The sequence below is a fragment of the Amblyraja radiata genome, chromosome 5 (genome assembly GCF_010909765.2).
Source record: "Amblyraja radiata isolate CabotCenter1 chromosome 5, sAmbRad1.1.pri, whole genome shotgun sequence".
In the NCBI taxonomy this organism is placed as follows: domain Eukaryota; kingdom Metazoa; phylum Chordata; class Chondrichthyes; order Rajiformes; family Rajidae; genus Amblyraja; species Amblyraja radiata.
In genome coordinates this window covers 102445906-102473242 of record NC_045960.1, presented here as the reverse complement: position 1 = coordinate 102473242, position 27337 = coordinate 102445906, and the positions used below count along the sequence as shown (strand labels likewise).

At 41.5% G+C, this 27337-nt stretch overlaps 1 protein-coding gene across 2 annotated transcripts in view; it reads right to left on the bottom strand.

Moving 5' to 3' along the window:
- Positions 1–27337, bottom strand: part of smap1 (small ArfGAP 1) — a 75627-nt gene that overhangs the window by 7771 nt on the left and 40519 nt on the right. For both annotated transcript variants that reach the window (XM_033021906.1, XM_033021907.1), the window contains 4 exons: positions 23443–23515; positions 13478–13605; positions 5753–5927; positions 567–868 (listed from right to left, as the gene is read on the bottom strand). In XM_033021906.1, the coding sequence (XP_032877797.1) occupies positions 567–868; positions 5753–5927; positions 13478–13605; positions 23443–23515 (678 nt within the window). The remainder of the gene's footprint in view (positions 1–566; positions 869–5752; positions 5928–13477; positions 13606–23442; positions 23516–27337) is intronic.

Sequence of the window (27337 nt, the reverse complement as noted above, 5' to 3'; positions counted from 1 at the left end):
GAGAGCAGTGTTGCGGTGTATGGATGAGACCCTGGTGCGAGCCTCATCTATGGTGGCGGAGGGGAATCCCCGTTCCCTGAAGAATGAGGACATTTCCGATGCCCTGGTGTGGAACGTCTCATCCTGGGAGCAGATGCGGCGTAGGCGGAGGAATTGGGAGTAGGGGATGGAGTCTTTACAGGGGGCAGGGTGGGAAGACGTGTAGTCCAGATAGCCATGTGAGTCAGTTGGTTTGTAGTGTATGTCGGTCAGAAGTCTGTCCCCTGTGATGGAGATGGTGAGGTCAAGGAATGGTAGGGAAGTTTACAAGGTTTAGGGAAATCCACAAGGTTTATCGGTGAAGAAACACCGTAGACTTCCACATTCAAGTCCAAAAGGTAATGTTGCAATTCAGATATATATTATTCATAATACTTCTGTGATCATATTGATCAGCCATGATCATATTGAATGGCGGTGCAGGCTCGAAGGGCCGAATGGCCTACTCCTGCACCTATTTTCTATGTTTCTATGTGAAGTGTTGCTCACTTTATTCTTAGATTAAATAAAAACTGGACTTCACTGACCTGACCAAGGTTCCACTGTGGTTGCTGGCTTGGTTGGACACCGTACGAATTTCCTACCACACCTCCTTGGGGACCCACCATGTTCTCCGGCACTCTGATGACACCGGATTGTGCATTGCCCATGAATCCATTTGGCATTCCAATGCCAACCACCATTCCTGCTGGCTGCCCCATCATTCCAACCGAATGTCCCATCATATTGCCCATCATGCCAGTGGCAGCTGGCAGAGTTGGGAAATTAGGATAGCTGGCAGTAGAGTGCGAGACAAAGGGCATGGGAGAAGGTGCCATGAACACCGTAGCTGTAAAGAACAAAATAATGCCTTGAAAGCCTGGTTACACAACAAACTGCAGAAGTAAAGGCTTTGTAATTAAATAGCAAGATATTTTAGACTGGTCAGGATTGATTTATGTGCCATTCAACACTGACACAGGATATAAATTCTACAGGATACACTTCATCTTTGATTATTTTGCTATCATTTCTCTCTATCACAAAGGCAGACAAACAGCAATATGATGTCAATGTCATAAGCTTGAATTTCCCCTGCTGGTCATACAAAGTGACTTGGATATCAACTGCCCATTCATCTTTGGACATGACAAAAAATGTGGCCATCAGAATTGTGCACAAACCAAAAACATGTGAACTAAATGAAAGTTCCAGTAATGGATTGCTCTCTCATAGCATGGGAAAATTGAATGATCTAATTGAGTCCTCGCTAAAATGTAAAAAAAAAAAAACTGGGTCTGTTGTGGTCCATTTTAAGCATCCTTCGTCAGTGATCATTCGGTTAATATAAACAATAAAAAGCTTGAAAATATCACAAATATTGTATGTTTGGAAATATTACATTAAACAATATGAATGATTACAGAGTGAGGGGTTCAAGTTATAACAAGCGCTGAGAAAAGCATGGCTTTGATGGAATCAAAGACAAATATTTCAGCACAGGATGTCGTTTGGCAATGTGTTTGCTTATGAAGTAAATGTTTCCTTAGATCTGCACCCAACAAACAGAGATTATCAACCAAAGGCAATTGGCAAAAGCAGAATGGTTTATGTGTGGAATGCACAGGCCAACACGGTAGAGGGATTCATAGATAGAAACAAATAATAAACAGGTCCTTCAGCTCAAGTTTGCTCAAGCACCCAAATCCACTAATCCACTATGCACCAGAGATAGGATACTAAAATAAATTGCAGAAATATCTGGATGGCACTCTGAACATGTATTCATGCCTGATAAGCTCTTTCCTGATAGGGAAACTTGCTGGCTCTGGTTTATGCATCATTTATATCTGCATCACCAATCAAACTCCTTTCCATCATGCAAATATTCTTCTCCCTCCACCCTCCAAAAAACATGCAAACTATCAATTTGTAATTTAGTGTTTATCTTGCAATAATTATGCTTGACAGATGTATTGGTCTCAGAGTTTCCATTTACTTTTGATGTTTACCCTCACACATGCAATCGCTTAAGTACAAAAATATATAGCTGCAACACTGCGGATTATTTCATTAATCTAAAACTGCAATTTGACATCACCATGTAGACAGGGTATCAATTTTTATGCTCCACATGAGAAACACTTCAATTCCAGAACAAAGTGTCCTTTTCTCTTGTACTCAAGATTAATTTCCTGCCACTTCCAAATATCTGGAACAAACTTAATTACTATAATTAATGATGGTAAAATTATGTTACCTTTCTGACTGCAAAAGGTAGCTTTGAAGCTAAACTTGGAACAGTCAATGAAATGACTGAACTTAAGACATCATCACCATACTAACGGCATGACTTATCCAGTGTTTTTTCTTACCAATACCAATGAACTTATGCACAGGTCCTCTTAAGGACTGGTTGCCTGATCATTATGGTGTGCTGAGATCATACTTCAGGAGAAGCCACACATTTCAATATGCACGACAAATACTATTGGATCCACACAAGATCACTGCCAGAGAGGTAAAATTTGCACCAGATTCAAAGATCTTGCAGATAGCAAATATCTGGAAACAAAGTACATGGATCTGACATATATTCAATGTAGAGATCCAACTCTGAGATATAAGAATATCAGATACACATTCTTGCCGATTTAAAAAACATTACTCTGAACTGAAAATTCCTGAGCTTGACTTCCTTACGAAACATTTCAACTGATTATGTCCTAGTTGAGGTAATTATTATTAAAATGAATCTAAAACGGACAGTCAGCCTCTCATTGAATGGCCAGTACCATCCATACTTCGAGTGTAAGACTAGTTCATCATCGCATACCCAGGACAGAAATACAAAATGCTCAACTTTTGTTTCCTTCATATTGGCTGCAGACAAAGATGAGTGCTCATTTTCTACTGGAAAAAGGTAGTTTCAAGATGAAACGGGCAGAAGGACTATCACATGGAGAAGCACAGAACTTGGGAGTATATCTTAATAGTAAACAAGATGTTTGACCTATTATCCAATTATGACATTAAATACAAATCGGTACTTGGTAAGGTGAGGGGGTGGGGGTAGTGGAAGTGGTTGACAATTCAGTTGATACTCAGAAGCAATACAGTTATATTTCACAACTGCTTTGCAAACCTACAGTCATAAAGAACCAGTCATTCAGTAGAAAGTGCAAAGATAATACAGTATGTATCTTTGAAATTATCAAGCTGCTAAATCTATTACTATGTAAAAACAAAATATCCAACAACATACTGAACGATAAGCAGGCCCACTTTCAAATGCTTTAGATTTAGATGAAGGAATTACAAGTAACATTAGCAAATTTGCAGATGACACAAAGCTGGGTGGCAGTGTGAACTGTGAGGAGGATGCTATGAGTATCCAGGGTGACTTGGACAGGCTGGGTTAGTGGGCAAATGCAGTTTAATATGAATAAATGTGAGGTTACCCACTTTGGTAGCAAAAACAGGAAGAAGATTATCTGAATAGTCAAGTTGGGAAAAGGGGAAGTACAACGGGATCAGGGGGTCCTTGTTCAGCAATCAATGAAAGTAAGCATGCAGGTACAGCAGGCAGTGAAGAAAGCGAATGGCATGTTGGCCTTCATAACAAGAGGAGTTGAGTATAGGAGCAAAAAGGTCCTTCTGCAGTTGTACAGGGCCCTAGTGAGACCACACCTGGAATATTATGTGCAGTTTTGGTATCCAAATTTGAGGAAGGACATTCTTGCTATTGAGGGAGTGCAGCATAGGTTCACAAGGTTAATTCCCGGGATGGCGAGACTGTCATATGCTGAGAGAATGGAGCGGCAGGGCTTGCATACTCTGGAATTTAGAAGGATGAGAGGGAATATTATTGAAACATAAGGTTATTAAGGGTTTGGACACTCTAGAGGCAGGAAACATGTTCCCGATGTTGGGGGAGTCCAGAACCAGGGGCCACAGTTTAAGAATAAGAGCAATTTAGAACGAAGATGAGGAAACACTTTTTCGCACAGAGAGTTGTGAGTCTGTGGAATTCTCTGCCTCAGAGGGCGGTGGAGGCCGGTTCTCTGGAGACTTTCAAGAGAGAGCTAGATAGGGCGCTTGAAGATAGCGGAGTCAGGGGATATGGTGAGAAGGCAGGAACGGGGTACTGATTGTGGATGATCAGCCATGATCACATTGAATGGCAGTGCTGGCTTGAAGGACCAAATGGCCTACTCCTGCACCTATTGTCTATTGTCTGACCCAAAATGAAGATTACTGTTCAAATTCCTTGACTTTAGATTATGAAATTCATTTTTAAAGGCAATTGCTGCTTCCACTGCACTTTTCTGTGGATTTCTGGGCAATTATTTCCTACACAAAAAAAATCCCAATAATGAATCGGTGCTGGGAAATATCAAATAAACGTTTAATTAGCAGTATTCTAGAATTTTGGGCGTTAAGAATGGCATTTTTGCCAATCTGGATCCTAATTTCCAGTCTCCACAGAAGGGAAGCTTGCTAAACAACTCAGACAAAACCAACTAGTAATCAGCACCATTATATTACAGGATTGGTGGAGGCAGAGATTTGTAATTATTGTAGTGGCCATTTGGCCTGTTTTGCATGTCATTGTGGATGGCATGTTCCTTTAAATTTTAGACTGCCCGTTATAATGTGGGTGGGATTTATGACGTGTCTTTGGGCGTGTTTATGCAGCTTAACTGCTTGCGTGGTAGTTTAGTTGGTTAGATTCGTTTTGGAGTGAAGAGGGAGAAGGTTAATCCTTCGACCATGTCAAGCCACATGTCAAGTTCATGTGAAGCATGGAGACACGAGGAGTTTTCTAGTATCTGAAGTAATGAGCTGGAGTTCGAAGAAGATTGCCGGAACAAGTCGGAAAAACCTTGGATGTATCTTACTGTTTTATATCTACAATAAAGAAAATATTCATTAAAAGACTGTGTGCTGAAGCTTTATGAAAGGAGAAGCTCTGAAGGTCTCTGAGGCAGCTTGCATGCTTACCGAAGATATTCCCCTTATCCAGTCTCACCCAATTAGTGGCTAGGGAGTTAATTTCCTGAAAGATTTGAAAAATCTGCCGCTACAACTATAATTAAGTTTTCACTGGGAACTCTTATACCAGAGAGTAATTTTCTTACCAGAGGCAAGCTACTCGTGTATGGTGGAAAGGATTAAGCAGACTGCAGGACACAGAGGCAGCAGAGGTGAAGGATCCATCTACGACAGCACGGGGGGGGGGGGGGGGAAGCATGTTTACTAAAGAAATATGACATCTGCGACATCCGAGTGGAAAGTCTCCTCTTTGGAGCAGATGTGGCAGAGATGGACAAATTGAGAGGGGATGGTATCTTTAAAAATGGCTGGGGTGGGAGGAGGTGTAGTTCAGAAAACTGTGGCAGTCAGTGGGTTTGTAGTAGTCGGCAGGTCTGTCCCCTGCAATGGAGATAGATCAAGAAAGAGAGGGGCGTCATAGACAGTCCAAGTGAATTTGTGGGCAGGGTGGAAGTTACTGGTGAAGTTAATTAAATCAATGAATTTTGTACACGTGCAGGAGGCAGCTCAGATGCAGTTATAGTCTGGTGTAGTAGAGAAAGAGTTGGGGGATGGTTTGGAACAAGGACTGTTTGATGTAACCAATAAAAATACAGTCAGAGCCAGTGCGTCTAAAAAGTAAAAGACGCCAAGGTATTCATCTGCCAATACTTTGTACTCTAAATCTCTAGTCCTTTACCTGGAGTGCCTTGTTGTTGCTGCTGCAGCATTGTTCCTGTACCATATAATGATAAAATTGAATCCTTGGACAGTGGTTTCTTTGAGTCTTCTGATTTTGTGGTTGGTTCAATGAACAGATCAAGATCTCCTGCTGCTACAGATAAGGTTGATCCTGTTGGTTTCGTGGAAGTAGGCTGTGAAGAAAAGGTCAAAAATAGTGAATGCAAACATCTGTAGATAATAATAATAATAATAATAATAATAATATATTTTATTGTCATTGCACATAAGCGCAACGAGATTTGGTATGCAGCTTCCATCCGATGTCATAACATAAATAACTAATAACATTTAGATACCCCAAGAACATGGATTGTAAAAAGAACAGTGAAATAGTCAAAACAGTTCAAACAGACTAAAGTGCAGATGTGTCTGTGCGACGTGACCATCCGAGGGAGACAGTCCAGTGGGGGTGGGGGGCACTCAGCAGGGCCGGTTCAGAGCCGCTATAGCTCTGGGAATGAAGCTGTTCCTGAGTCTGGAGGTTCGGGCGTAGAAGGCCTTGTAACATCTGCCGGAGGGAAGTACTTCGAACCAGGGTGTGAGGAGTCTTTATGGATGCTGACGGCCTTCCTGAGGCGCTGTGTGTGGTAGATGCCCTCCAAGGCTGGTAGCTGTGTCCCAATAATCTTCTGCGCTCTGTGGACGACGCGCTGAAGAGCTCTCCTCTCCGCCTCCGTGCAGCTGAGATACCACACAGAGATGCCATACGTTAATATGCTCTCTGTGGTGCAGCGGTAGAAGGTTGTCAGCAGCTGTTGGGGCAGACCAGTCTTTTTTAATGTCCTCAGGAAGAACAGTCGTTGCTGTGCCTTCTTGACCAGTGCAGCGGTGTTGGTGGACCATGTGAGGTCCTCTGAAATGTGAGTGCCCAGAAACTTAAAGCTGGACACTCTCTCCACACTGACCCCGTAGATGGAGATTGGGGCGTATTCTCCCTTAAGCTTATCGTAATGCTCTCAATTAGCACAAGTTTTCCAGGATTCAACTCAGGATTTTGAAGAACATTCCAAACTGTGTAAATAAGGCCATTGTAAAAAAAAATAAAACTTCCACCTGGAGAGGAGATACAAATTCAATAATGTGTGCCATGCCATAGGAACGCATCTCCGCTTAGATGGCAGGATAAAGGGAAAATGGGGTTGTGTACAGGAATTACAGGAATTTGTAAAACAAAGAGTTTTCTAGAAATACAAACAATTCATAACATGTATGCAGATTTTTGTCACCATATATGACTGGGGACGTGACTGCATTGGAGAACGTGCAGAGAAGATTAAACAGGATATTGCCTGAGATGGGGGCATCAGCTAATAGGCTGGATTTGTTTTCCTTGGTGTGGATTAAGAAGTACAGAATTATGAGGGTCATGGATAGTAAAACAATGAGAGACTTTTCCCATTAGCATAGTTATTGCATGTGTAATGTAGAACATATCTATCAGAAATAAACTTGAAAACAATTTCTTCCTGTAATATTGTTTCCATAACAAAACACCTCAGATTGGCTGTCGTTTAAGAAAGAACTGCACATGTTGGAAAAATTGAAGGTAGACAAAATACTGGAGAAACTCAGCGGGTGAGGTAGCATCTATGGAGCGAAGGAATAGGTGACGTTTCTGGTCGAGACCCTTCTTCAGACTGATATGGGGGCGGGAAGAGGAAAGGAAGAGGCGGAGACAGTGGGCTGTGGGAGAGCTGGGAAGGGGAGGGGAAAGAGGGAGAAAGCAAGGACTACCTGAAATTGGAGACGTCAATTTTCATACCGCTGGGGTGTAAACTACCCGAGCAAAATATGAGGTGCTGGTCCTCCAATTTGCGGTGGGACTCACTCTGGCCATGGAGGCCCAGGACAGAAAGGTCAGATTCGGAATGGGAGGGGGAGTTAAATTGCTGAGCCACCGGGAGATCAGGTTGGTTATTGCGAACTGAGAGGAGGTGTTGGGCGATGCGATCGGCAAGCCTATGCTTGGTCTCACCGATGTAGAGCAGCTGACACCTAGAGTAGCGGATGCAATAGATGAGGTTGGAGGAGGTGCAGGTGAACCTCTGCCGCACCGCTCCCTCCGTAAGCCCTTCGTCAATTCATCCCTTCCCACCCAAACCACCCCATCCCCTGGTACTTTCCCTTGCAACTGCAGGAAATGCTACACTTGTCTCTTTACCTCCCCCCTTGACTCCATCCAAGGACCTAAGCAGTCTTTCCAGGTGCGGCAGAGGTTCACCTGCACCTCCTCCAACCTCATCTAAGAAAACTAAGAAAAAATTCTCATGTAAGAAAACAGTAACGTAATGGCAGTCAAAACTCTGGATTATTGATTCAGAGACAAGTTCAAATCCAACCATGGCAGCTGGGGAATTTAAATTCAAGTAATAAAGTAAATCTGGAGATTTTTTAAAAAAATGGTCTCACTAACAATAATATTGGACTGTCATAAAAATCAAACTAGTAATTTGCTAGTAACTGATATCCCTCAGGGAAGGAAATCTGCTATCAAAATTGTGTGCTGTGCGTGCAACTGCAGACCTACAAATGTGGCTGATCCTGAACTCACTCATAAGTTCAGGTGCAATTATGAATAGCCAATAAAATCTGATGTAGCTAATATTATTCTCATCCAATGGTCAAATAAATTAAAAACATTTGCAGTTCAATTTCTGAAATGGACTTGAAATTTAAGTGCAACCACAATGATGCAAGATAATCTTATTTCTTCAGCTACAAATTAATATGATAATTTTTGACAGATTTCTGATCATTTTTGATGCATTTATTCTCCTGAGGCCACTGATGATCAGCTGCCGATTTAGGTATGGCAGGGGAGACAAGGAGTTACAAGGAACAGTTTAAAGGGATTTGCAGTTGACAGCATGAAAGCAATCAAATTCACAAAAACATACTGAAACACGATAATAAAATAATGGCAACGGTTTCTCATTGGTAAGCAGATGTTAGAAATGACTTAATCGCAAGTGCAGAAGCAAAACATTTTGTACTTTTGGAGGCATAATGTTTTATATAAAGCCACTGTAACAACTCCTATAGAAAAAAAAGGATACTCTTCAATGGATTCAGAGTAATTACTTTCAGAAATGAAAGCTGATCCTGCTGTGTGCAGCTGCTCATTAAAATGGCTTCCAAGTTTCAGCTTGACTGGCATTATTCTTTACAATGCACACAGATATTCGGTTCTATTTAGGGATCAGAATTTTCCATCAACATATTGTTGCTATTATCTGATGAGCAAAAGCAGCAATAGACAATAGGTGCAGGAGTAGGCCATTTGGCCCTTCGAACCAGCACCACCATTCACTGTGATCACGGTTGATCATCCTCAACCAGTTCCTGCCTTCTCCCTATATCCCCTAGCTTTAAGAGCTCTATCTAGCTCTCTCTTGAAAGCATCCAGAGAAGGTCTCCACTGCCTTCTGAGGCAGAGAATGCCACAGGTTCACAACCCCATCAGTGTGAAAAAGTTTTTCCTCATCTGCGTTCTAAATGGCTTACCCCTTATTCTTAAACTATGGCCCCTGGTTCTGGACTTCCCCGACATCGGGAACATGTTTCCTGCCTCTAGCGTGTCCAAACCCTTAATAATCTTATATGTTCCAATATTCCCCCTCATCCTTCTAAATTCCAGAGTATACAAGCCCAGCCGCTCCATTCTATCGACGTATGACAGACCCGCCATCCCAGGAATTAACCTGGTAAACCTACGCTGCACTCCCTCAATAGCAAGTATGTCCTTCCTTAAATTTGGAGATCAAAACTGCACATAATACTCCATGTGTGATCTCACTCAGACCCTGTACAACTGCAGAAGGACCTCTTTGCTCCCATACTCAACTCCTCTTGTTTTGAAGGCCAACATGCCATTCGCTTTCTTCACTGCCTGCTGTACCTGCATGCTTGCTTTCAGTGACTGATGAACAAGGACCCCCTGATCTCGTCGTCGTGTTCTAAAAACCTGTGCGGACCAACTGGCTGGAGTTTTTACAGACATTTTCAATCTCTCACTGCTGAGGTCTGAGGTTCCCACCTGTTTTAAAAGGGCATCAATAATACAGGTGCCCAAGAAGAGCAAGGTGACCTGCCTCAATGACTATCGACCAGGGGCACTAATGTCTGTGGTGATTAAGTGCTTTGAGAGATTGATTATGGCGCATATCAATTCCAACCTCGACAAGAACCTTGACCCACTGCAGTTCGCTTACCACCATAATAGATCAACGGTGGAAGCGATCTGACTGGCTCTCCACTCCGCTCTGGACCATTTGGACAACAAAAACTCATATTTCAGGCTGTTATTCATTGACTACAGCTCGGCGTTTAATACCATCATCCCCTCCAAGCTGGTTACCAAGCTCTCAGATCTGGGTCTCTGCGCATCCCACTGCAATTGGATCCTTGACTTCCTAATCCACAGACCAGTCTGTCCATATTGGTGAAAATGTGTCCTCCTCGATAACAATCAGCAGGGGAGCACCTCAAGGCTGTGTGCTCAGCCCCCTGCTGTACTCACTCTATACTCATGACTGCGTAGCCGGACGAGTCAGAGTATAGAAGTGAGATCGACCGATTGACGAAATGGTGCCAGCACAACAACCTGGCTCTCAACATCAGCAAAAACAAGGAACTGATTGTGGACTTTGGAAGGGGTAGGATAGGGACCCCACAATCCCGTTTATATCAACGGGACGATGGTGGAAAGGATCAAGAACTTCAAATTCCTGGCCGTGCATATTTCCAAAGATCTTTCCTGGTCCCAGCACACTGATGCAATCATAAAGAAAGTACATCAGCGTCTCTACTTCCTGAAACGATTACGAAGAGTCGGTATGTCAAGGAGGACTCTCTCGAACCTCTACAGGTGCACCGTAGAGAGCATACTGACTGGTTGCATCGTGGCTTGGTTCGGCAACTTGAACGTCCAGGATCGGAAAAGAATGCAGAAATTTGTGACCACTGCCCAGTCCATCATCGGCTCTGACCTCCCCACCATCGAAAGGATTTATCAGTCGCTGCCTCAAAAACGCTGCCAGCATCATCAAGGACTCACACCATCCTGGCCACACACTCATCTCTCCATTGCCATCAGGTAGAAGGTACAGTAGCCTGAATTCTGGTAAATTCAGGTTCAATAATAGCTTCTTCCCCTGGGACACATGACAATAAACTCTCTTGACTTAAACACCATTCAGATAATCTGCCTTCCTGTTTTTGCCACCAAAGTGGATAGCCTCACATTTATCCACATTAAACTGCATGTGCCATGCATTTGCCCACTCACCCAACCTGTCCAAGTCACCCTGCATCCTCATAGCATCCTTCTCACACTGCCACCCAGCTTTGTGTCATCTGCAAATTTGCTAATGTTATTTTTAATCTCTTCATCTAAATCATTAATGTATATTGTAAGTAGCTGTGGTCCCAGCACCGAGCCTTGCGGTACCCCACCAGTCACTGCCTGCCATTCTGAAAGGGACCCGTTAATCCCTACTCTTTGTTTCCTGTCTGCCAACCAAATTTCTATCTATGTCAGTACCCTACCCCCATTCTAATTTTGCCCATTAATCTCTTATGTGGGACCCTATCAAATGCTTTCTGAAAGTCCAGGCACCTAACATTCACCGGCTCTCCCTTGTCCATTTTCCTAGTTACATCCTCAAAAAATTCTAGAAGATTAATCAAGTATGATTTCCCCTTCGTAATTGCATGCTGACTCGGACCAATCCTGTTACTGCTATCCAAATATGCTACTATTTCATCTTTTATAATGGACCAACATCTTCCCCACCACCAATGTCAGGCTAACTGGTCTATAATTGCTGTTTTCTCTCTCCCGCCTTTCTTAAAAAGTGGGATAACATTAGCTACCCTCCAATCCACAGGAATTGATCCTGAATCTATAGAGCAGTGGAAAATGGTCACCAATGCGTCCACGATTTCAGAGCCACTTCCTTAAGTACCCTGGGATGCAGACCATCAGGCCCTGGGGATTTATCAGCCTTCAGTCTACCCAACACCATTTCCTGCCTAATGTGGATTTCCTTCAGTTCCTCCATCACCCTAGATCCTCTGGCCACTAGTACATCAGCGAGATTGTTTGTGTCTTCCGTAGTGAAGACGGATCCAAAGTACCTGTTCAACTAGTCTGCCATTTCCTTGTCCCCATAATAAATTCACCTGTTTCAGTCTTCAAGGGTCCAACTTTGGTCTTAACTATTTTTTTTCTCTTCAAATACCTAAAGAAAATTTTACTATCCTCCTTTATATTCTAGACTAGCTTACCTTCGTACCTCATCTTTTCTCCCTGTATTGCCTTTTTAATTATCTTCTGTTGCTCTTTAAAAGTTTCCCCAATCATCTTTGCTATGTTATACCTTTTCTTTGTTATTTTTATACTCTCCCTGACTTCCCTTGTCAGCCACGGTCACCCCTTACTCCCCTGGGAACCTTCCTCTTTGGAATGAACTGATCCTGCACCTTCTGTATTATTCCCAGAAATACCTGCCATTGTTGTTCCACTGTCATACCTGCTAGGGTATCTTTCCAGTCAACTTTGGCAACAACTCATTTTTTGTGGAGCAGAATTAGGCCATTCGTCCCATCAAGTCTACTCCGCCATTCATTCATGGCTGATATATCTCTCCCTCCTAACCCCATTCTCCTGCCTTCTCCCGATAACCCCTGCCACCCGTACTAATCAAGAATCTATCTATCTCTCCCTTAAAAATATCCATTGACTTGGCCTTCTGTGGCAAAGAATTCCAGATTCACCACCCTCTGACTAAAGAAATTCCTCATCATCTCCTTCCTAAAGGAACGTCCTTTAATTCTGAAATTATAACCACTAGTCTTCGACTCTCCCACTGGTGGAAACAACTTCCACGCTATCCAAGCACCAACCCCTGCAGAACTCCGCTAGTCACTGGGAACCAACCTGAAAAAGCCCCTTTTATTGCCACTCTTTGCCTTCTAGCCAACCTGCTGTCCATGCAAGTATCTGCCCTTTGTTTAGCTTAGAGATACAGTGCGGATGTCAGCCCTCCGAGTCCATGCCGACCAGTGATCCTCGCACATTAACACAATCCTACACACACTAGGGACAATTTACATGCCAGTGAGAGGCCAAACATGAAACTGGAGGAACAGCTGCTCGTATTCCACTTAGGTAGCTCACAATCCTATGCTATGAACACTGAATTCTCTAATTTAGATAACTACAACCAGCCCCCTCTCCCTTCTCTCCCCCCCCCTCCCCCCATTCTCTCTGTCCCACCTGGACTCCCACTTATGTTTACCTTCCCACCCACATTCCTTTCTCTAATTTCACAATTAGCAGCTCTACATTCCTTTTGTCTCATACCTTCTGTTTTTTAATCTTTGGCCTTTATTCACCCATCTGCCTTTCAAAAGCCCTCTTACCTGTATCAACCTACTACCTGGCAGACTTTGTCCTGCCACCTTCTTTCTTCTGGCTATCTTTTCTTCTCTCTCCCTCCCCCCTCCCACCCCAGACAATCAGCCTGAAGAAGGGCCCAACCCAAATCATCACCTATCCATGTTCCCCAGAGACGAGTTACACCAGCACTCTTTTTCCAAATTAAAATTACACTAACAGAACAATACAAAAACATCACACATAAGCCAGGGAAACAAATAACACTCAAAGGTTACTTACCTGATGCAACTGTGCATCCGACGTTGGAAGAGGATTAGAAACCATAGGGCCAAAAATATCAAGGTCATCATTCAAGGTTATATTTGAAGTGGTACTGCCATTAGAAATAGGAGCTTCTATGGGTGTATCTTGATTGGAGAAATGCAGAAAGTTTATGTTCACAAAGATAGACTGTGCAAATTACATTTTAGAAAGCAAATTGAAGAATACTTTAATAATTGGTTGTGCTAATCTTTCTATTAGTATTTATCATATGAATATAAACATAGCTTGCCCAGGAGGTATATTCTTAATAATGGCTGTTACATAACAAACTATAAACTATCAATTTATCAGTAGTCAAATTATAAAAAGTGAATTAATTGTGGAAAATCCAACCCCATTACAACCAGCTAACTGGACCCAAAATACTACAAGTTTGTTTTAGTTTAGTTTTGGGATACAGCATGGAAACAGGCCCGTTGGCCCACCAAGTCTGTGCCGACCAGCAATCACTTGTACTCTAGTTCTATCCTACACACCAGGGACAATTTATAGAAGCCAATTAACTTTTAAACCTGCACATCTTTGGAATGTTGGAGGAAACCAGAGCATCCAGAGAAAACCCACCTGGTCGGTCAAAGAACGTACAAACTCTGTACAGACAGCACCTGTAGTCAGGATTGAACCTGGGTCTCTGGCGAGGTAAGGCAGCAACGCTACTGCTATGCACTGTGCAGCCCTCAAATGTTCATCACAAGTGAACAAGAACATTTGCTAGCAAATAATATCCCACCAATACACCTGTAGGAGGTTACCTCAAATTACACTATTTTCAGATGAAGTTAACATCGTATCAAAAGATGCATCATTATCTGATTTTTTTGGGTACCAAAGAATATGAATATAAAATATCTAAAAATATGAATACAAATGTTTGGATGCATAAATGCATTATTATTATTATTATTATTATTATTATTATTATTATTATTATTATTATTATTATTATTATTATTATTATAACAGCAATCATCACTTGGACACAAGAGCATTTAGTTGCCAGACTTCTCAATCATGAACCACTCTTATGCTAGAACAAGACTATAAATGCCATGAGAGTATGTGATTCAGCAAAAGATTTGAATCAAAACAGTCAGAAATATTTGTAACCCAGGGATTTAATAACTTCTTGAATTTCTATTATTTTTTTAGATCCTTAAAGGAGCAAGGTGTCTGGGGCGGTGGGAGAAACGAGAGAAGGTGGGTATTACTTAAAATCTTGTGATGAGGACCTGGAAGGGCTGCTATGGTCCCTGGATGGATGAGAGCGAAGGTGTACTAATAATATTTATATTTTATTCTTTGTGATGGGTGTCAACTCTAAATTAATTTAAAATATTTTGGTCATCAAACTGTATACTGATTACCAATATCAATATTTTTGTCTATTGACGCCAAATGCAAAAGTAAAAAAGTATATTGGATACGGGGCAAGTTGTTGATTATAATGAAATATCATATACCACTATCTAAATGTACTATTTAAATGATGTATTTCTCCTCCTCTGGCATATTGTCATGTTTCTTTAGATAGTTCAGTTTTCACCGTTCCCTTTAAAAATCGCCATCAAATCTTGTGCAATGTTATTTAAACATCAGGATTGAGGATTTATGATTAGATATTGAGCAACAACATGAGCTGAAGGGCCTTCTCCTGTACTATACTGTTCTATGTTCTAATGTGTGGGTTCGCAGCTTTGTTGCTATGATAGGCTGATGACAATTTCGTCACACTCTTTCATACATCTTGAATTTCTCTTTCTTTGGGACATCAGGAAGTTTTTTTCCCACATCTTATGATTCATCGAATGATATTTGGAGGCGAGAGCTCATGATTCAATGTGCAGTTATAAACAGATTTCTATAGCAATGCCAGGGTCCTAGAAAATGAGTGTGTGCGCATGTGCTGTGTGTGTATGCGTGCGCCTGCTTGGGGGGGGGGGGGGGGGGCTTGGGCGGATGGGGAAAGATGTGAAGAGGCCTGTGGGAACAAACACCAAACATCAGCTGAACCAAATGACCTCCTACAGTGATTTTCTCTGTAATTCTTTCCAAAGTCCACAAAACGTGGTGGAAAACTATGGATATCTACAGGACACAGACATACGCATAAAGAATAAAAATAAATTATGTTAACATATTTTGGCACCGAGGGTAATATGTATATTTGTAGAAACAAAGAACTGCTGGTTTACAAAAAAGGATACAAAGTACTGGAGTAACTCAGAGGGTCAGGGAGCATTTCTGGAGTACATGGATAGCAGTCTGATCAGTCTGGAGAAGAGTCCCAACCCAAAATGTCACCTATCCACGTTCTGCTGCATGACCTGCTGGTTTACTCCAGCACTTAGTGTCCTTAATTGTATATTAATTTGGTAGGAAGAATTAGAAGACAATTCAAGCTGAAATTTTTTACAATGGATGCAAGGGGAAAGATACCGAGAAGGAAGAAATGGGCCTCAATAGTAACCTAGCCTTTCAAATGCAGTGACAATTTTACAAACTCTCACTGTTGTCACTTGCATTTTATTACATTCCACAATAAGTGGCATAAAATCACATTCGACAGAAGCTTTTTAATTCATATCTAACATGAAGTATGTTTAACAGGATGCAACTTGCAGTTTCATGCTCTGTTTTTAGATAGGACTTCAATATTGTTCCTAATTGCAAGAACAGAATGGTTAATAATTTGGAGCAAGTCACTGCCCTGGTGCCCTCTAGCTGTTGACACACAAACTTCAAGGCAGCATTAGATGAGGTGGTGAGAATTAGATACAAGAAATTCTCAACAAAAACGAAAGCATAAAAATGAAAAAAAACGTGTTGTACAAACCTTTACTTACTCTCTCGGAAACTTTATCCTCCTACCCATCCCTCACCTTGATTCAACTCTGCCTCCTTCTCCCTAATAGCCTCAGTTTTAAACTTGCAATTCCTAAATTAAACTGTCAGCAATCCCTTAGTAGCAGAATCTTAGTAAGTCAGTGGTACACTATTATCTTACCCAATAAAATGTATGACAAGGCTTTCTCAAGAACAAAGTAACTCAAAACATGCCAACTTTCCAAAACAAGGTAATGATATACCACCTAAAACATGTCTAAACCATAGCTCATAACCCAAAACCAACAGTAGGTTGTTTTTCTACTCTAGTCATCATCTACAACACTCGGATCAGTTCGAACAGAATTTCTTTCCCAAGACAGGTCATGGACCTGAAGATGTTATTTCTTTCATTCCACAGATGCTGCTTGGCCTGCTGAATGCTTCAGCATTTTCCATTTGTCTTTCTTTCCCAAGCTTCTCATTTCTTTATATATTCAAAATATACAAAGTATTTTTGTCATCATGACCATAGGCTGCACTTGGCAAACTTACCAGATAAATATTACTGCTGGAAAGGCTAAGCAAATCCATACTACACAAGTGTCTCTTTTCATGGACCTGAATCACAAGCATAGTAAAAAAAACAATCCTTTCACTCTTCACCCAGTTCTGAGGAAAATTCTCTGACTGAAGTGTTAAATATTTCTCTTTTCACACACGATGCTTCACTAGCTGACTTCTTCCAGAAATCTGTTTTTGTTACATAAATATATGATGAGGCGAGACAACTAAAATGATAAAATACTTCACTATTGCAAATCTGAAGCATTGCAATTGATAATCCTCTATCCAATTTTGCTTTCCACACAGATGATTCAGATACTCAGCAGTAGAGGAGAATGGAACTTATTCTAAACCAAATTCTAAAGAATTTGCTCATCCGGACCTCAGTTTGATCTGAATTGCTTTGTCAAGTCGTCACTTTTATTTCTATAGCACAGTTAAAAAACAACTCTTGTTGGCTAAAGTACTTTACATTGGTGGAGGTACTAACGTTATACAACATTGGTTCATAGATTAAGTACATACATAAATACATACATATAGCCCTCCCTCAGAGGACGTCAAGAAAGGCTTGAGAGTAAAGATGAGTTTTAAGTCTTGACTGTTCAGTAACCCCAAGTCGGCCAATCTGAGGGACCTGGAGGTGGTGTGGTGGGTAAGCAGACTTTAGATGTAGGTGGGGGCAAGCCCGTTAAGGGCTTTGTAGACATAAAGAAGGATCTTGAAATTTATTCGGAACCGCACAGTGGAGAGAGGCCAGAATCGGGGTGATGTGGTCCCTTTTTCGGGTGCCCGTCAGGAGTCTCGCTGCGGCGTTTTGGACCAGTTGCAGGTGGGACAGGGAAGATTGGCTGAGGCCCGTGTAAAGGGAGTTGCAGTAATCGAGGCGGGAGGAGATAAATGTGTGGATGATGTTTTCGAGGTCATCAAACTGGAGGAAATGTTTTATTTTAGCTATCGTCCGAAGCTGGAAGAAGCTAGCTTTTACCACGGCATTGACTTGTTTGTCAAATTTCAATGCTGGGTCAAATATCACGCCAAGGTTTTTGACGTGAGGTTTGAGTAATGGGGTAAGACTTCTAAGGCTGCCTGCTATCATTTTGTTTGAGTCCGAGGGGCCGAGAAGAATGACCTCAGACTTACTCTCGTTTAGTTGGAGGAAGTTCTGGACCATCCAACACTTTATATCCTTGAGGCAGTGGATAAGGTTAAGTAGAATTGATCGGTTTTTGGGCTTCAGTGGGAGATAGAGTTATGTATCATCTGTGTAGCAATGGAAGGGAATGCCGTGCCTTTGAATGACGGCCTAAGGGGAGCATATACAGGGAGAAGAGAATGGGGCCAAGGATGGAACCTTGTGGAACCCCGCAGCAGAGGCTAGCTGGGGAGGAGAAAGAGTTGCCTATGTTAGTAGAGAAACTCCTACCTTTGAGGTAGGAGATGAACCAGCTCAGGGCAGTGCCATCAATACCAACCCCATACCGGAGACGGTCAATTAGGATGGTGTGGTCAACAGTATCAAATGCTGCGCTGAGATCGAGAAGGAGCAGGATTGTACAGTCGCCGGAGTCAACGGTGAGCAGTAGGTGATTATGTACCTTCAACAAGGCAGACTCTGTGCTGTGGTGGGCCCTGAAACCTGATTGGAAAGTTTCCAAGATAGTATTTTGGTGAAGGTAAGGCATAAGTTGACTTTAAATTACCTTTTCAAGGGCTTTTGAAAGGAAAGGCAGTTTTGAAATAGGTCTGTAGTTGCTTGGCAAGGTGGGGTCGAGGTTAGGTTTTTTCAGGAGGGGCTGGACCACCGCATGCTTGAAGCAGGTAGGAACAGTGTCAGTGGCCAGAGAACTGTTAAAGATGGCGAGAATGCAGGGTCCGGCTATTGTAATGACATCCTTCAGAAGGGCAGAGGGGACAATGTTGAGGGGGCAGGTAGTAGGCTGTAACTAATGAAGTAATGCAAGTGTTGTCATTGACGCAATGCAGGAAACCACACAGCAGGTACTGAAAACTCTAGTGAGATGGTGATTTATGGTCCATTGTTATTGTGGTTTATGGTTAAGTATTGGTCATTTTGAAAAGAGGCACGGAATATTCTATACCAACTTGAGAAAAGTGTCAATTTAATCTTGCACCCAAAAGATGGCACAATACTGAAGGCAGTCCAGCTTAAAGACTCAAAGCAGCAACCTTTGACTCGTAGCCAAATGTACCGGCAAAACCACAGACGTCATGGGGGAAATGGTACGGAGTGTGTTAACAGCCCTGCTTCTTGAAAAACAGGTATCTTGAAAAATTCACATGCCTGAAAAAGTGCAAACTCATTGTCTGGAAAAGACTTCTGCAATTCATGCACAGCCTGCAGCTTGTATGACTGAGCTTTAAAAAAAAATGTAAATGCACAATTCAAGGTCACATTGAATTGGAAATATTCCAGCATTATGACAAACCTGATGGACAAACCCGTTTTCATTTTGCACAAACTGAACCAGATGATTTCATGGAAATATGAGGGGGGAAAAGCATCAATAAAATAAAATCATAAGTAGTAGCCTTGACAGTAATGAGCACAATAGACAATAGGGGCAGGAGCAGGCCATTCGACCCTTCGAACCAGCACCGCCATCCAATGTGATCATGGCTAATCATCCACAATCAGTACCCCGTTCCTGCCTTCTCCCCATATCCCCTGACTTTGCTATCTTGAAAAGCCCTATCAAGCTCTCTCTTGAAAGTATCCAGAGAACTGGCCTCCACCACCCTCTGAGGCAGAGAATTCCAGACTCACAACTCTCTGTGTGAAAAAGTGTTGGCCCCTGGTTCTGGACTCCCCCAACAGCAGGAACATGTTTCCTGCCTCTAGCGTGTCCAAACCCTTAATAATCATATATGTTTCAATAAGATCTCCTCTCATCCTTCTAAATTCCAGAGTATACAAGCCCAGCCGCTCCATTCTCCCACCATATGACAGTCCCACCATCTCAGGAATTAACCTTGTGAACCTAAGCTGCACTCCTTCAATAGCAAGAATGTCCTTCCACAAGTTAGGGGACCACAACTGCACACAATACACCAGGTACAACTGCATGACCTCTTTGCTCCTATACTCAACTCCTCTCGTTATGAAGGCCAACATGTCTTTCGCTTTCTTCACTGCCTGCTGTACCTGCATGCTTACTTTCATTGACTGATGAACAAGGACCCCCCAGATTCTGTTGTACTTCCCCTTTTCCCAACTTGACACCATTTAGATAATAATCTGCCTTCCTGGTTTTGCTACCAAAGTGGATAACCTCACATTTATCCACATTAAACTGCATCTATCATGCATATGCCCACTCACCCAACCTGTCCAAGTCACCCTGCAGTCTCATAGCATCCTCCTAACAGTTCACATTGCCACCCACCTTTTGTCATCTGCAAATTTGCTAATGTCATTTTGAATCCCTTCATCTAAATCATTGATGTATATTGTAAATAGCTGTGGTTCCAGCACCGAGCCTTGCGGTACCCCACTAGTCACTGCCTGCCATTCTGAAAGGGACCCGTTAATGCTTACTCTTTGTTTCCTGTCTGCCAACCAATTTTCTATCCATGTCAGCACTCTACCCCCAATACCATGTGCCCTAATCTTGCCAACTAGTCTCCTATGTGGGACCTGATCAAATGCTTTCTGAAAGTCCAGGTACACTACATCCACTGGCTCTCCCTTGTCCATTTTCCTAGTTACATCCTCAAGAAATTCCAGAAGATTAGTCAAGCATGATTTCCCCTTCGTAAACCATGCTGACTCGGACCGATCCAGTTACTGCTATCCAAATGTGCTGCTATTTCATCTTTTAGGATTGACTCCAGCATCTTCCCCACCACCGATGTCAGGCTAACTGGTCTATAATTCCCTGTTTTCTCTCTCCCGCCTTTCTTAAAAAGTGGGATGACATTAGCTACCCTCCAATCCACATGAACTGATCCTGAACCTATAGAACATTGTAAAATGAACACCAATGCGCCCACGATTTCTAGAGCCACTTCCTTAAGTACCCTGGGATGCAGACCATCAGGCCCTGGGGTATTATCAGCCTTCAGTCCCAACAGTTTACCCAACACCAATTCCTGCCTAATGTGGATTTCCTTCAGTTCCTCCGTCACCCCAAATCATCTGACCACTAGTACATCAGGAAGATTGTTTGTGTCCTCCTTAGTGAAGACGGATCCAAAGTACTTCAACTCATCTGCCATTTCCTTGTTCCCCATAATAAATTCACCTTTTTTGAGTCTTCAAAGGTCCAACTTTGCTCTTTACTAATTTTTTGCTCTTCACATACTTAAAGATGCTTTTACTATCCTCCTTTATATTCTTGGCTAGCTTACTGCCTCAGAGGAGGCCTCATCTTTTCTCCCCGTACTGCCTTTTTAGTTATCTTCTGTTGCTCTTTAAACATTACCCAATCCTCTTGCTTCCCGATCATCTTTCCTATGTTGTATTTCTTCTCTTTTATTTTTATACTGTACCTGACTTCCCTTGTCAGCCACGGTCACCCCTTAGAATCTTTCTTCCTCTTTGGAATGAACTGATCTTGCACCTTCTGTATTATTCCCAGAAATACCTGCCATTGTTGTTCCACTGTCATCCCAGCTAGGGTATCTTTCCAGTCAACTTTGGGGTTGGGGTAGGGAAAATGAATGGGCCTGCAGAACCATTTCTACTATTTTGCTCAAAAGATTCGAGCCAGATTTTTTTTTTTAAAGCAATCTAGAAGTTTCCTGTTCACAATTTCTGATTTAATCTTTATAAAGTTAGATTCACACCATTTGCCAAATAACATACAATGCTATTATTTACCTATCATTCAAAGCATGGTCACTGTCTTATCTTGCATCCTTGCACCTGCAGAAGTGAGTAACTTTCAAGACACCCTAACCATATCAGTTATTAGAATATATTTGTGATTAGATTGTAGAAGTTTAGGCAAGTTTTTTTTGAAGCAGGAAGCAGTGGACTGCATCACGACAGCTAATAGTATATCCATTTGGTTCCATTTCCTTCAGATCCATACATAACTCCAGACAGCAACATGGTTGATTCCGACACTGGCACTGTGTTAAGCTTTATTCTTTAGAGCAATTACTTATTATACTGCTCTTGCTCCTCCAGTAGAAATGCTCATGGCTATATACCCCCTGTTCTTTAAAATGAGCATCAATCTGAGCTGCCATTGCTGTGACAGGGATCTGATGCTAAACCCTGCCCTTCCAGTGGTCACTGGCGCTCGTGTTACCATGAGGAAATCTGCCGGCTAGGAAGAACTGTGCGGCCAAACAAGAGACAGATGATGAGAGATATTATGGAATTCAGGCTTGTTGTCAACGCATGATGCAGCAGCGCATACGATCTGCCTAGCAGCAGGCCTCAAGGGAAATGTCTCCGCAGTGAACCTTGGAATGATTCAATTCTGAATTCATGGGAAGTTCCCACAGCACCAAAGACAGGATTGTGTTAAGACTCCCCACACAATAACTTTGTCTGCAATGCATCTCTATATATATATATTTATTATGATGACCTGGCCTAAAAACAGCAGCGAGACTGCACACTCACTGGACAGACCTGTACAGCACAGGAACTGGACCTTCGACCCAGAGTTTGAACCGAACATGATGCCTAGCTGAACTAATCTCATCAGCCTGTAAGTGATACATTTCCTTGCATTCCCTTTGATCCTGGTCAAGTTCGATCCTGGCTTCGGGTGGAGTCTATGTGGAGTGTGCACGTTCCCCCTTTAAATGTGTGGATTTTCTTGGGGTGGTCACGTTTTCTCCCACATCCCAAAGACACGCTGGTTTATAGTTAAACGGCCTCTAAAACTGTCCTGAATGTGTAGCGAGTGGTCAGGAAAGTGGGGCAACAGAACTAGTGTGAACGGGTGATCGATGGCTGGGGTGGACTCGCTCGGCCAAAGAGTCTATTTTTATGATGCATCTCCAAACTAATCTAATTCCTCACTATGGAGATCCCAAATGTGCACTTCATAGCCTATTGTTTCATTAATGTTAAAATGTCATGTACAATTATCTTCAGAAGTCTCTCCCTTCAGTGCTCATCTTTTTTTAATGTTTTTTTTTCCTCTCTCTCTCTCTCTCTCTCTCATTTATCATATTGTTTACAGTGTACTATGTTTACATATTCTGTTGTGCTGCAGCAAGTAAGAATGTCATTGTTCTATATCTGGGACACATGACAATAAAACACTCTTGACATTCAGTGTGAGACCCGCATGGGTTACTGCATAAACTGCTGCATCAGGTGCTCTCTACTCTTTCAAGATCATTCCACAGTGACAACACAAACAAGCACCATTGCTATTAAAACTTCGCCAAAATGTTGCCACACGCAGGTTCTCGACCTGAAATGTCAACTGTATCTTGCCTCCACTGTCGACCTTCTGAGTTCCTCCAACTGTCGCTAGTAACAAGTATCATTTGTAGTGAATAAGTTAACACCAAGAATCACTTAAATAATCTTTACTTACCCAATCCTAACAGATCAACGGTGGATTGTGTCACCTTCTGAGGGCTTGCTCTGGTGTCGAATTGATCTTTCTTCTATATTGTTAAAAATAAAATGATAATTAATAAAGCTTGTTAACGTCATTTGAATCCCAAAACTGAATTAATCTTAAACCACTGGATGTTCATTCTCACATTGGAACTTTACATGTAATATTATCCTTTTTTATCCCCAATTTTTTCTTACTGAGTACATGTTCCCATTTTTTCATAACCATTCAGTGGAATGAATTCACAACTTGCCAATGTATTATGCATCCTTAATGGCCAAGTAAATTTGCATTTGCACTGCATATTTAATGTAGGAGAAAACAATAAGAGGGTAACAATATGTGTCAACCCAAGGAAAGCGTGGGAGGTGAATAAAAGAATGGGAAATGAAGCACGACAGTATTTCTTCTACTACTTCTGCAAGGAGCTTGTAAAGGTACAAAGGCCCAATGATGGAGTTCCAAACTTGTAGACTACAATGGACGATAATAATACAACCAACTGCAGATCAAATAAACATAATAAAGAAATGTCTCATGGTTGAAGAGATTGTGGAGATGAGCTTGGGCTAGATTATGGAGAGGTCTGTCGATGAACATGATTTTGAAAATTTACATCAGCAAACCACGTGTGGACTGGACGGCTGTTTTTCCAGACAATGAGGACTATCAGGTCCATTCCCTCGCTCCTGTGTATCAGTATGCTTCTCACCCCCCCCCCCCCCCCCCTGTGTTTGTCATGTTGCTGGGACAGAACATACCATGGCATCTTTATGTAGTCTGGGATATAAACTGTAAGATGCGATTCCATAAAATTGACTGGGCTGTTGCTGGACAAGCAGGAGGCGAGTCACCAGTAATCGCTAGATTACTAGAGACAGTAATTTCTTAATGTTGACAAGAAAGATTTTGCAAAGTTAACTTTGCCAAATCTGGTACCAACATTAGGTGGTCCATCATGTTTCTTGTTTGTATTCTAATGTAGTAGTTTTAGTACAACAAGTTGATTGATCCATATTGCTGTCGATCTGGAGCTTCATCTAAGACAGAGCACGAGCAACAGCAAACTGTTCCATTATATAAATGGGAGTCATTCATGTGTCATGAATGTTGGGATCTGGTCATCCCACAGCTAAAGTGAATGCGGTAGAAACTGGATGTCAGCTAGATAAGACAAAGAAGAGGCAGGTATCGCAGAAGAACACCTCCACCTCTCTCCACGGGCAATCTTGCGTTCTAACCACTATTCAGTCAAAGATAATGACGAGGGAAGAGGAATGTACAGCCAGAGGAGAAAAAGAAATGCATCTGGGATTACGCAACTATACCAGGTTGTAAGATATTATTAGGAATTCTACAGTAAGGGGAGCAAAAACAAAGATATTCACTCAAGTTTATTTCCAGGATTTTTGTTGTTTCCCTGCAGCTCTGCAGAACATTCTGGTAGAGGCAGGTGAACACTAAAGGGTCATGATCTACCTCAGTATCAAAATATAAACCAGATCCTCGAGCCTGAAAAGAGATTAAAAAGCAGAATCCTGGAAAACTTGTCATGTGCACCAGTGAGCACAGACACTGTGGCCGAAGAGCCTGTTTCTGTACCTTACTGTTCTATTTTCTATGTTCCTCCTGGTATCTATTGGAATTACAGTGGACAGCAGCCAAACCTTGAATTTATGTTCTGAGCATCCAAGTCAAATTGTTAACCTGCATCTAAAGCAATGACATTAATCATACAGGAGGGGAGGAATCATGCTTCACCTGTTGCAAAGGAATCACTGCTTCCCCATTGTTTAAGAAGGAACTGCAGATGCTGGAGCAATCAAAGATAGACAAAAATGCTGGAAAAACTCAGCGGGTGAGGCAGCATCTATGGAGCGAAGGAATGGGTGACGTTTCGGGTCGAGACACTTCTTCAGACCCTGCTTCCCCATTAAATTTCATTCTGACTCTTAACCAATGTGATCTCTGCTATTCCTTATAATATTTAATATTCCTAATATATTTAGGCAATAATTCAAATGTTTTAATAGCTTTACTGTGCCTCTGATAAACCTGCATTTCACAAACCATTAATGTAAATACTAATATCCTGCAATTATGCAAATTCTATACATCAGGAGAGATTTTAATGAGGTAGAGACAATACACTTTCAGTGAGTGAATAAAATGAAGCCACACGTAATTTATTAAAAAGATTTTATCAGTAGAATATACAGATTTGCCTCAAGAAAGTAATTTAGATAAAATGCAATTTCCATGTATATAGACCATCTCAAATGGTTCTTTATCCTAATTTAACTGTCAGTTTTCAGTTTATAGTCACACTTCAAAAGAGTTAATAGTCAAATCTTTCCTTAACTAATAAGATTTTGCTGTGATTTATATTTAGATAATCCTAATAATTCAATCACACATTAATCCAAATCTTTTGGAATCAACATACTACAGAATGGAAGGTCATGAAACAATGACTATCCCTTCACAGAAATATCTACCTGCTGAGTATTTCCAACATGGTTTTTGCTTTAGATTTAATGTATCTGCAGGCTTTTAAAATGTATTATTATTTTTTTTAATTTATTATTATTTTGTCTATTTTATTTATTCTGTTTTCTAGTGCACAGCTTGACGTTTGCTAAAGTGTTTCAAGTGCTCATCTAAAAACGTAATATTGTAAAGTACTAGCCTCGATTATGCTTTCAGGCAGAGCATTCCAGACGCTAAGCAATCTCTGGTTGAAAATGATCTTAGTAAAATACTCTCAAACTCTCACCCCATTCCTCCAAACTCACTGTATTTTAGCAACCAAGTTATTTATGGTCAAATATTGTCGTTTTCTATGCGCCACATAATTTTGAATACTTTCCCCATAATGCTTTTCCACTCCAAAGACAGCAAATGCAGTCGGTCCAATCACTTGTTTGAGGTATTTCTGCTGGGCTATACCATATTTTGTGAACATTAACTCTGACATTTGCCAGGTTTAACAGAAATAAAACAATGATGCACTTGAAATACACGTCCTATTCCGCATAAAGGTAGAGCTATTTTGTGAGGAGCAATGTAATCAACAATTTATAATGAATTAAAATCAGGCCAGATGTCCCACACTACATTTGTGACTCATGAAAAAAAATATTGATAGTAGGGCGATTTAAATAGAAAAACAGTTTATATCACTGAAGGGCTCTTATATTTATTAGCTTTTGCATACAAAGAAAAGTCAGTAAATTGATTGGGAGGAGTGGGGGGGGGGGGGGGGGGGAATCTATTTCCTTGACAGTTACTATTATATTTTTGGCTTTTTATCAACAATTTTGGAGTTCTGGGTGCCATCCGTAATAGAAAATTTGGGTACAGAGATTATGGGTGAAATTATCAACTTGCTACACTTAGCTGCTGTATCAAACCTCTGATTTGCCACAGAAAAAGAAAAATTCAGCGTAGAAGATCAACATTTTGCCATCCACCATGTATGGTCGACACCATTAACACTCAAGTACAACTGTCTGGTATAATCTAAATCATATTGTATTTTTCTGCTCATTCAAATAGCAAAAGTGCAGATCAATGCAATGATTTGAAAAGAATGAAAAATATGATTCCTATTTTTGCTTTCAGCACAAATCAAAAATGTCATGGAAATAGCCTTTCCATCCCTTCGAGCACATCCATTTAAATGTTGCATGTGATAGAGCAAATTTACCAGGATTCAGAATTGCACAAGATAACTTTAGATTTTTAAAAAAGACACAAAGTGCTGGAGTAATTAAGCGGACAGGCTGTACCTCTGGAGAACACGGATAGTCGATGTTTTGGGTTGGAACCCTTCAGTCTGGTTCTTCAGAATTTAAGGCTAATAATC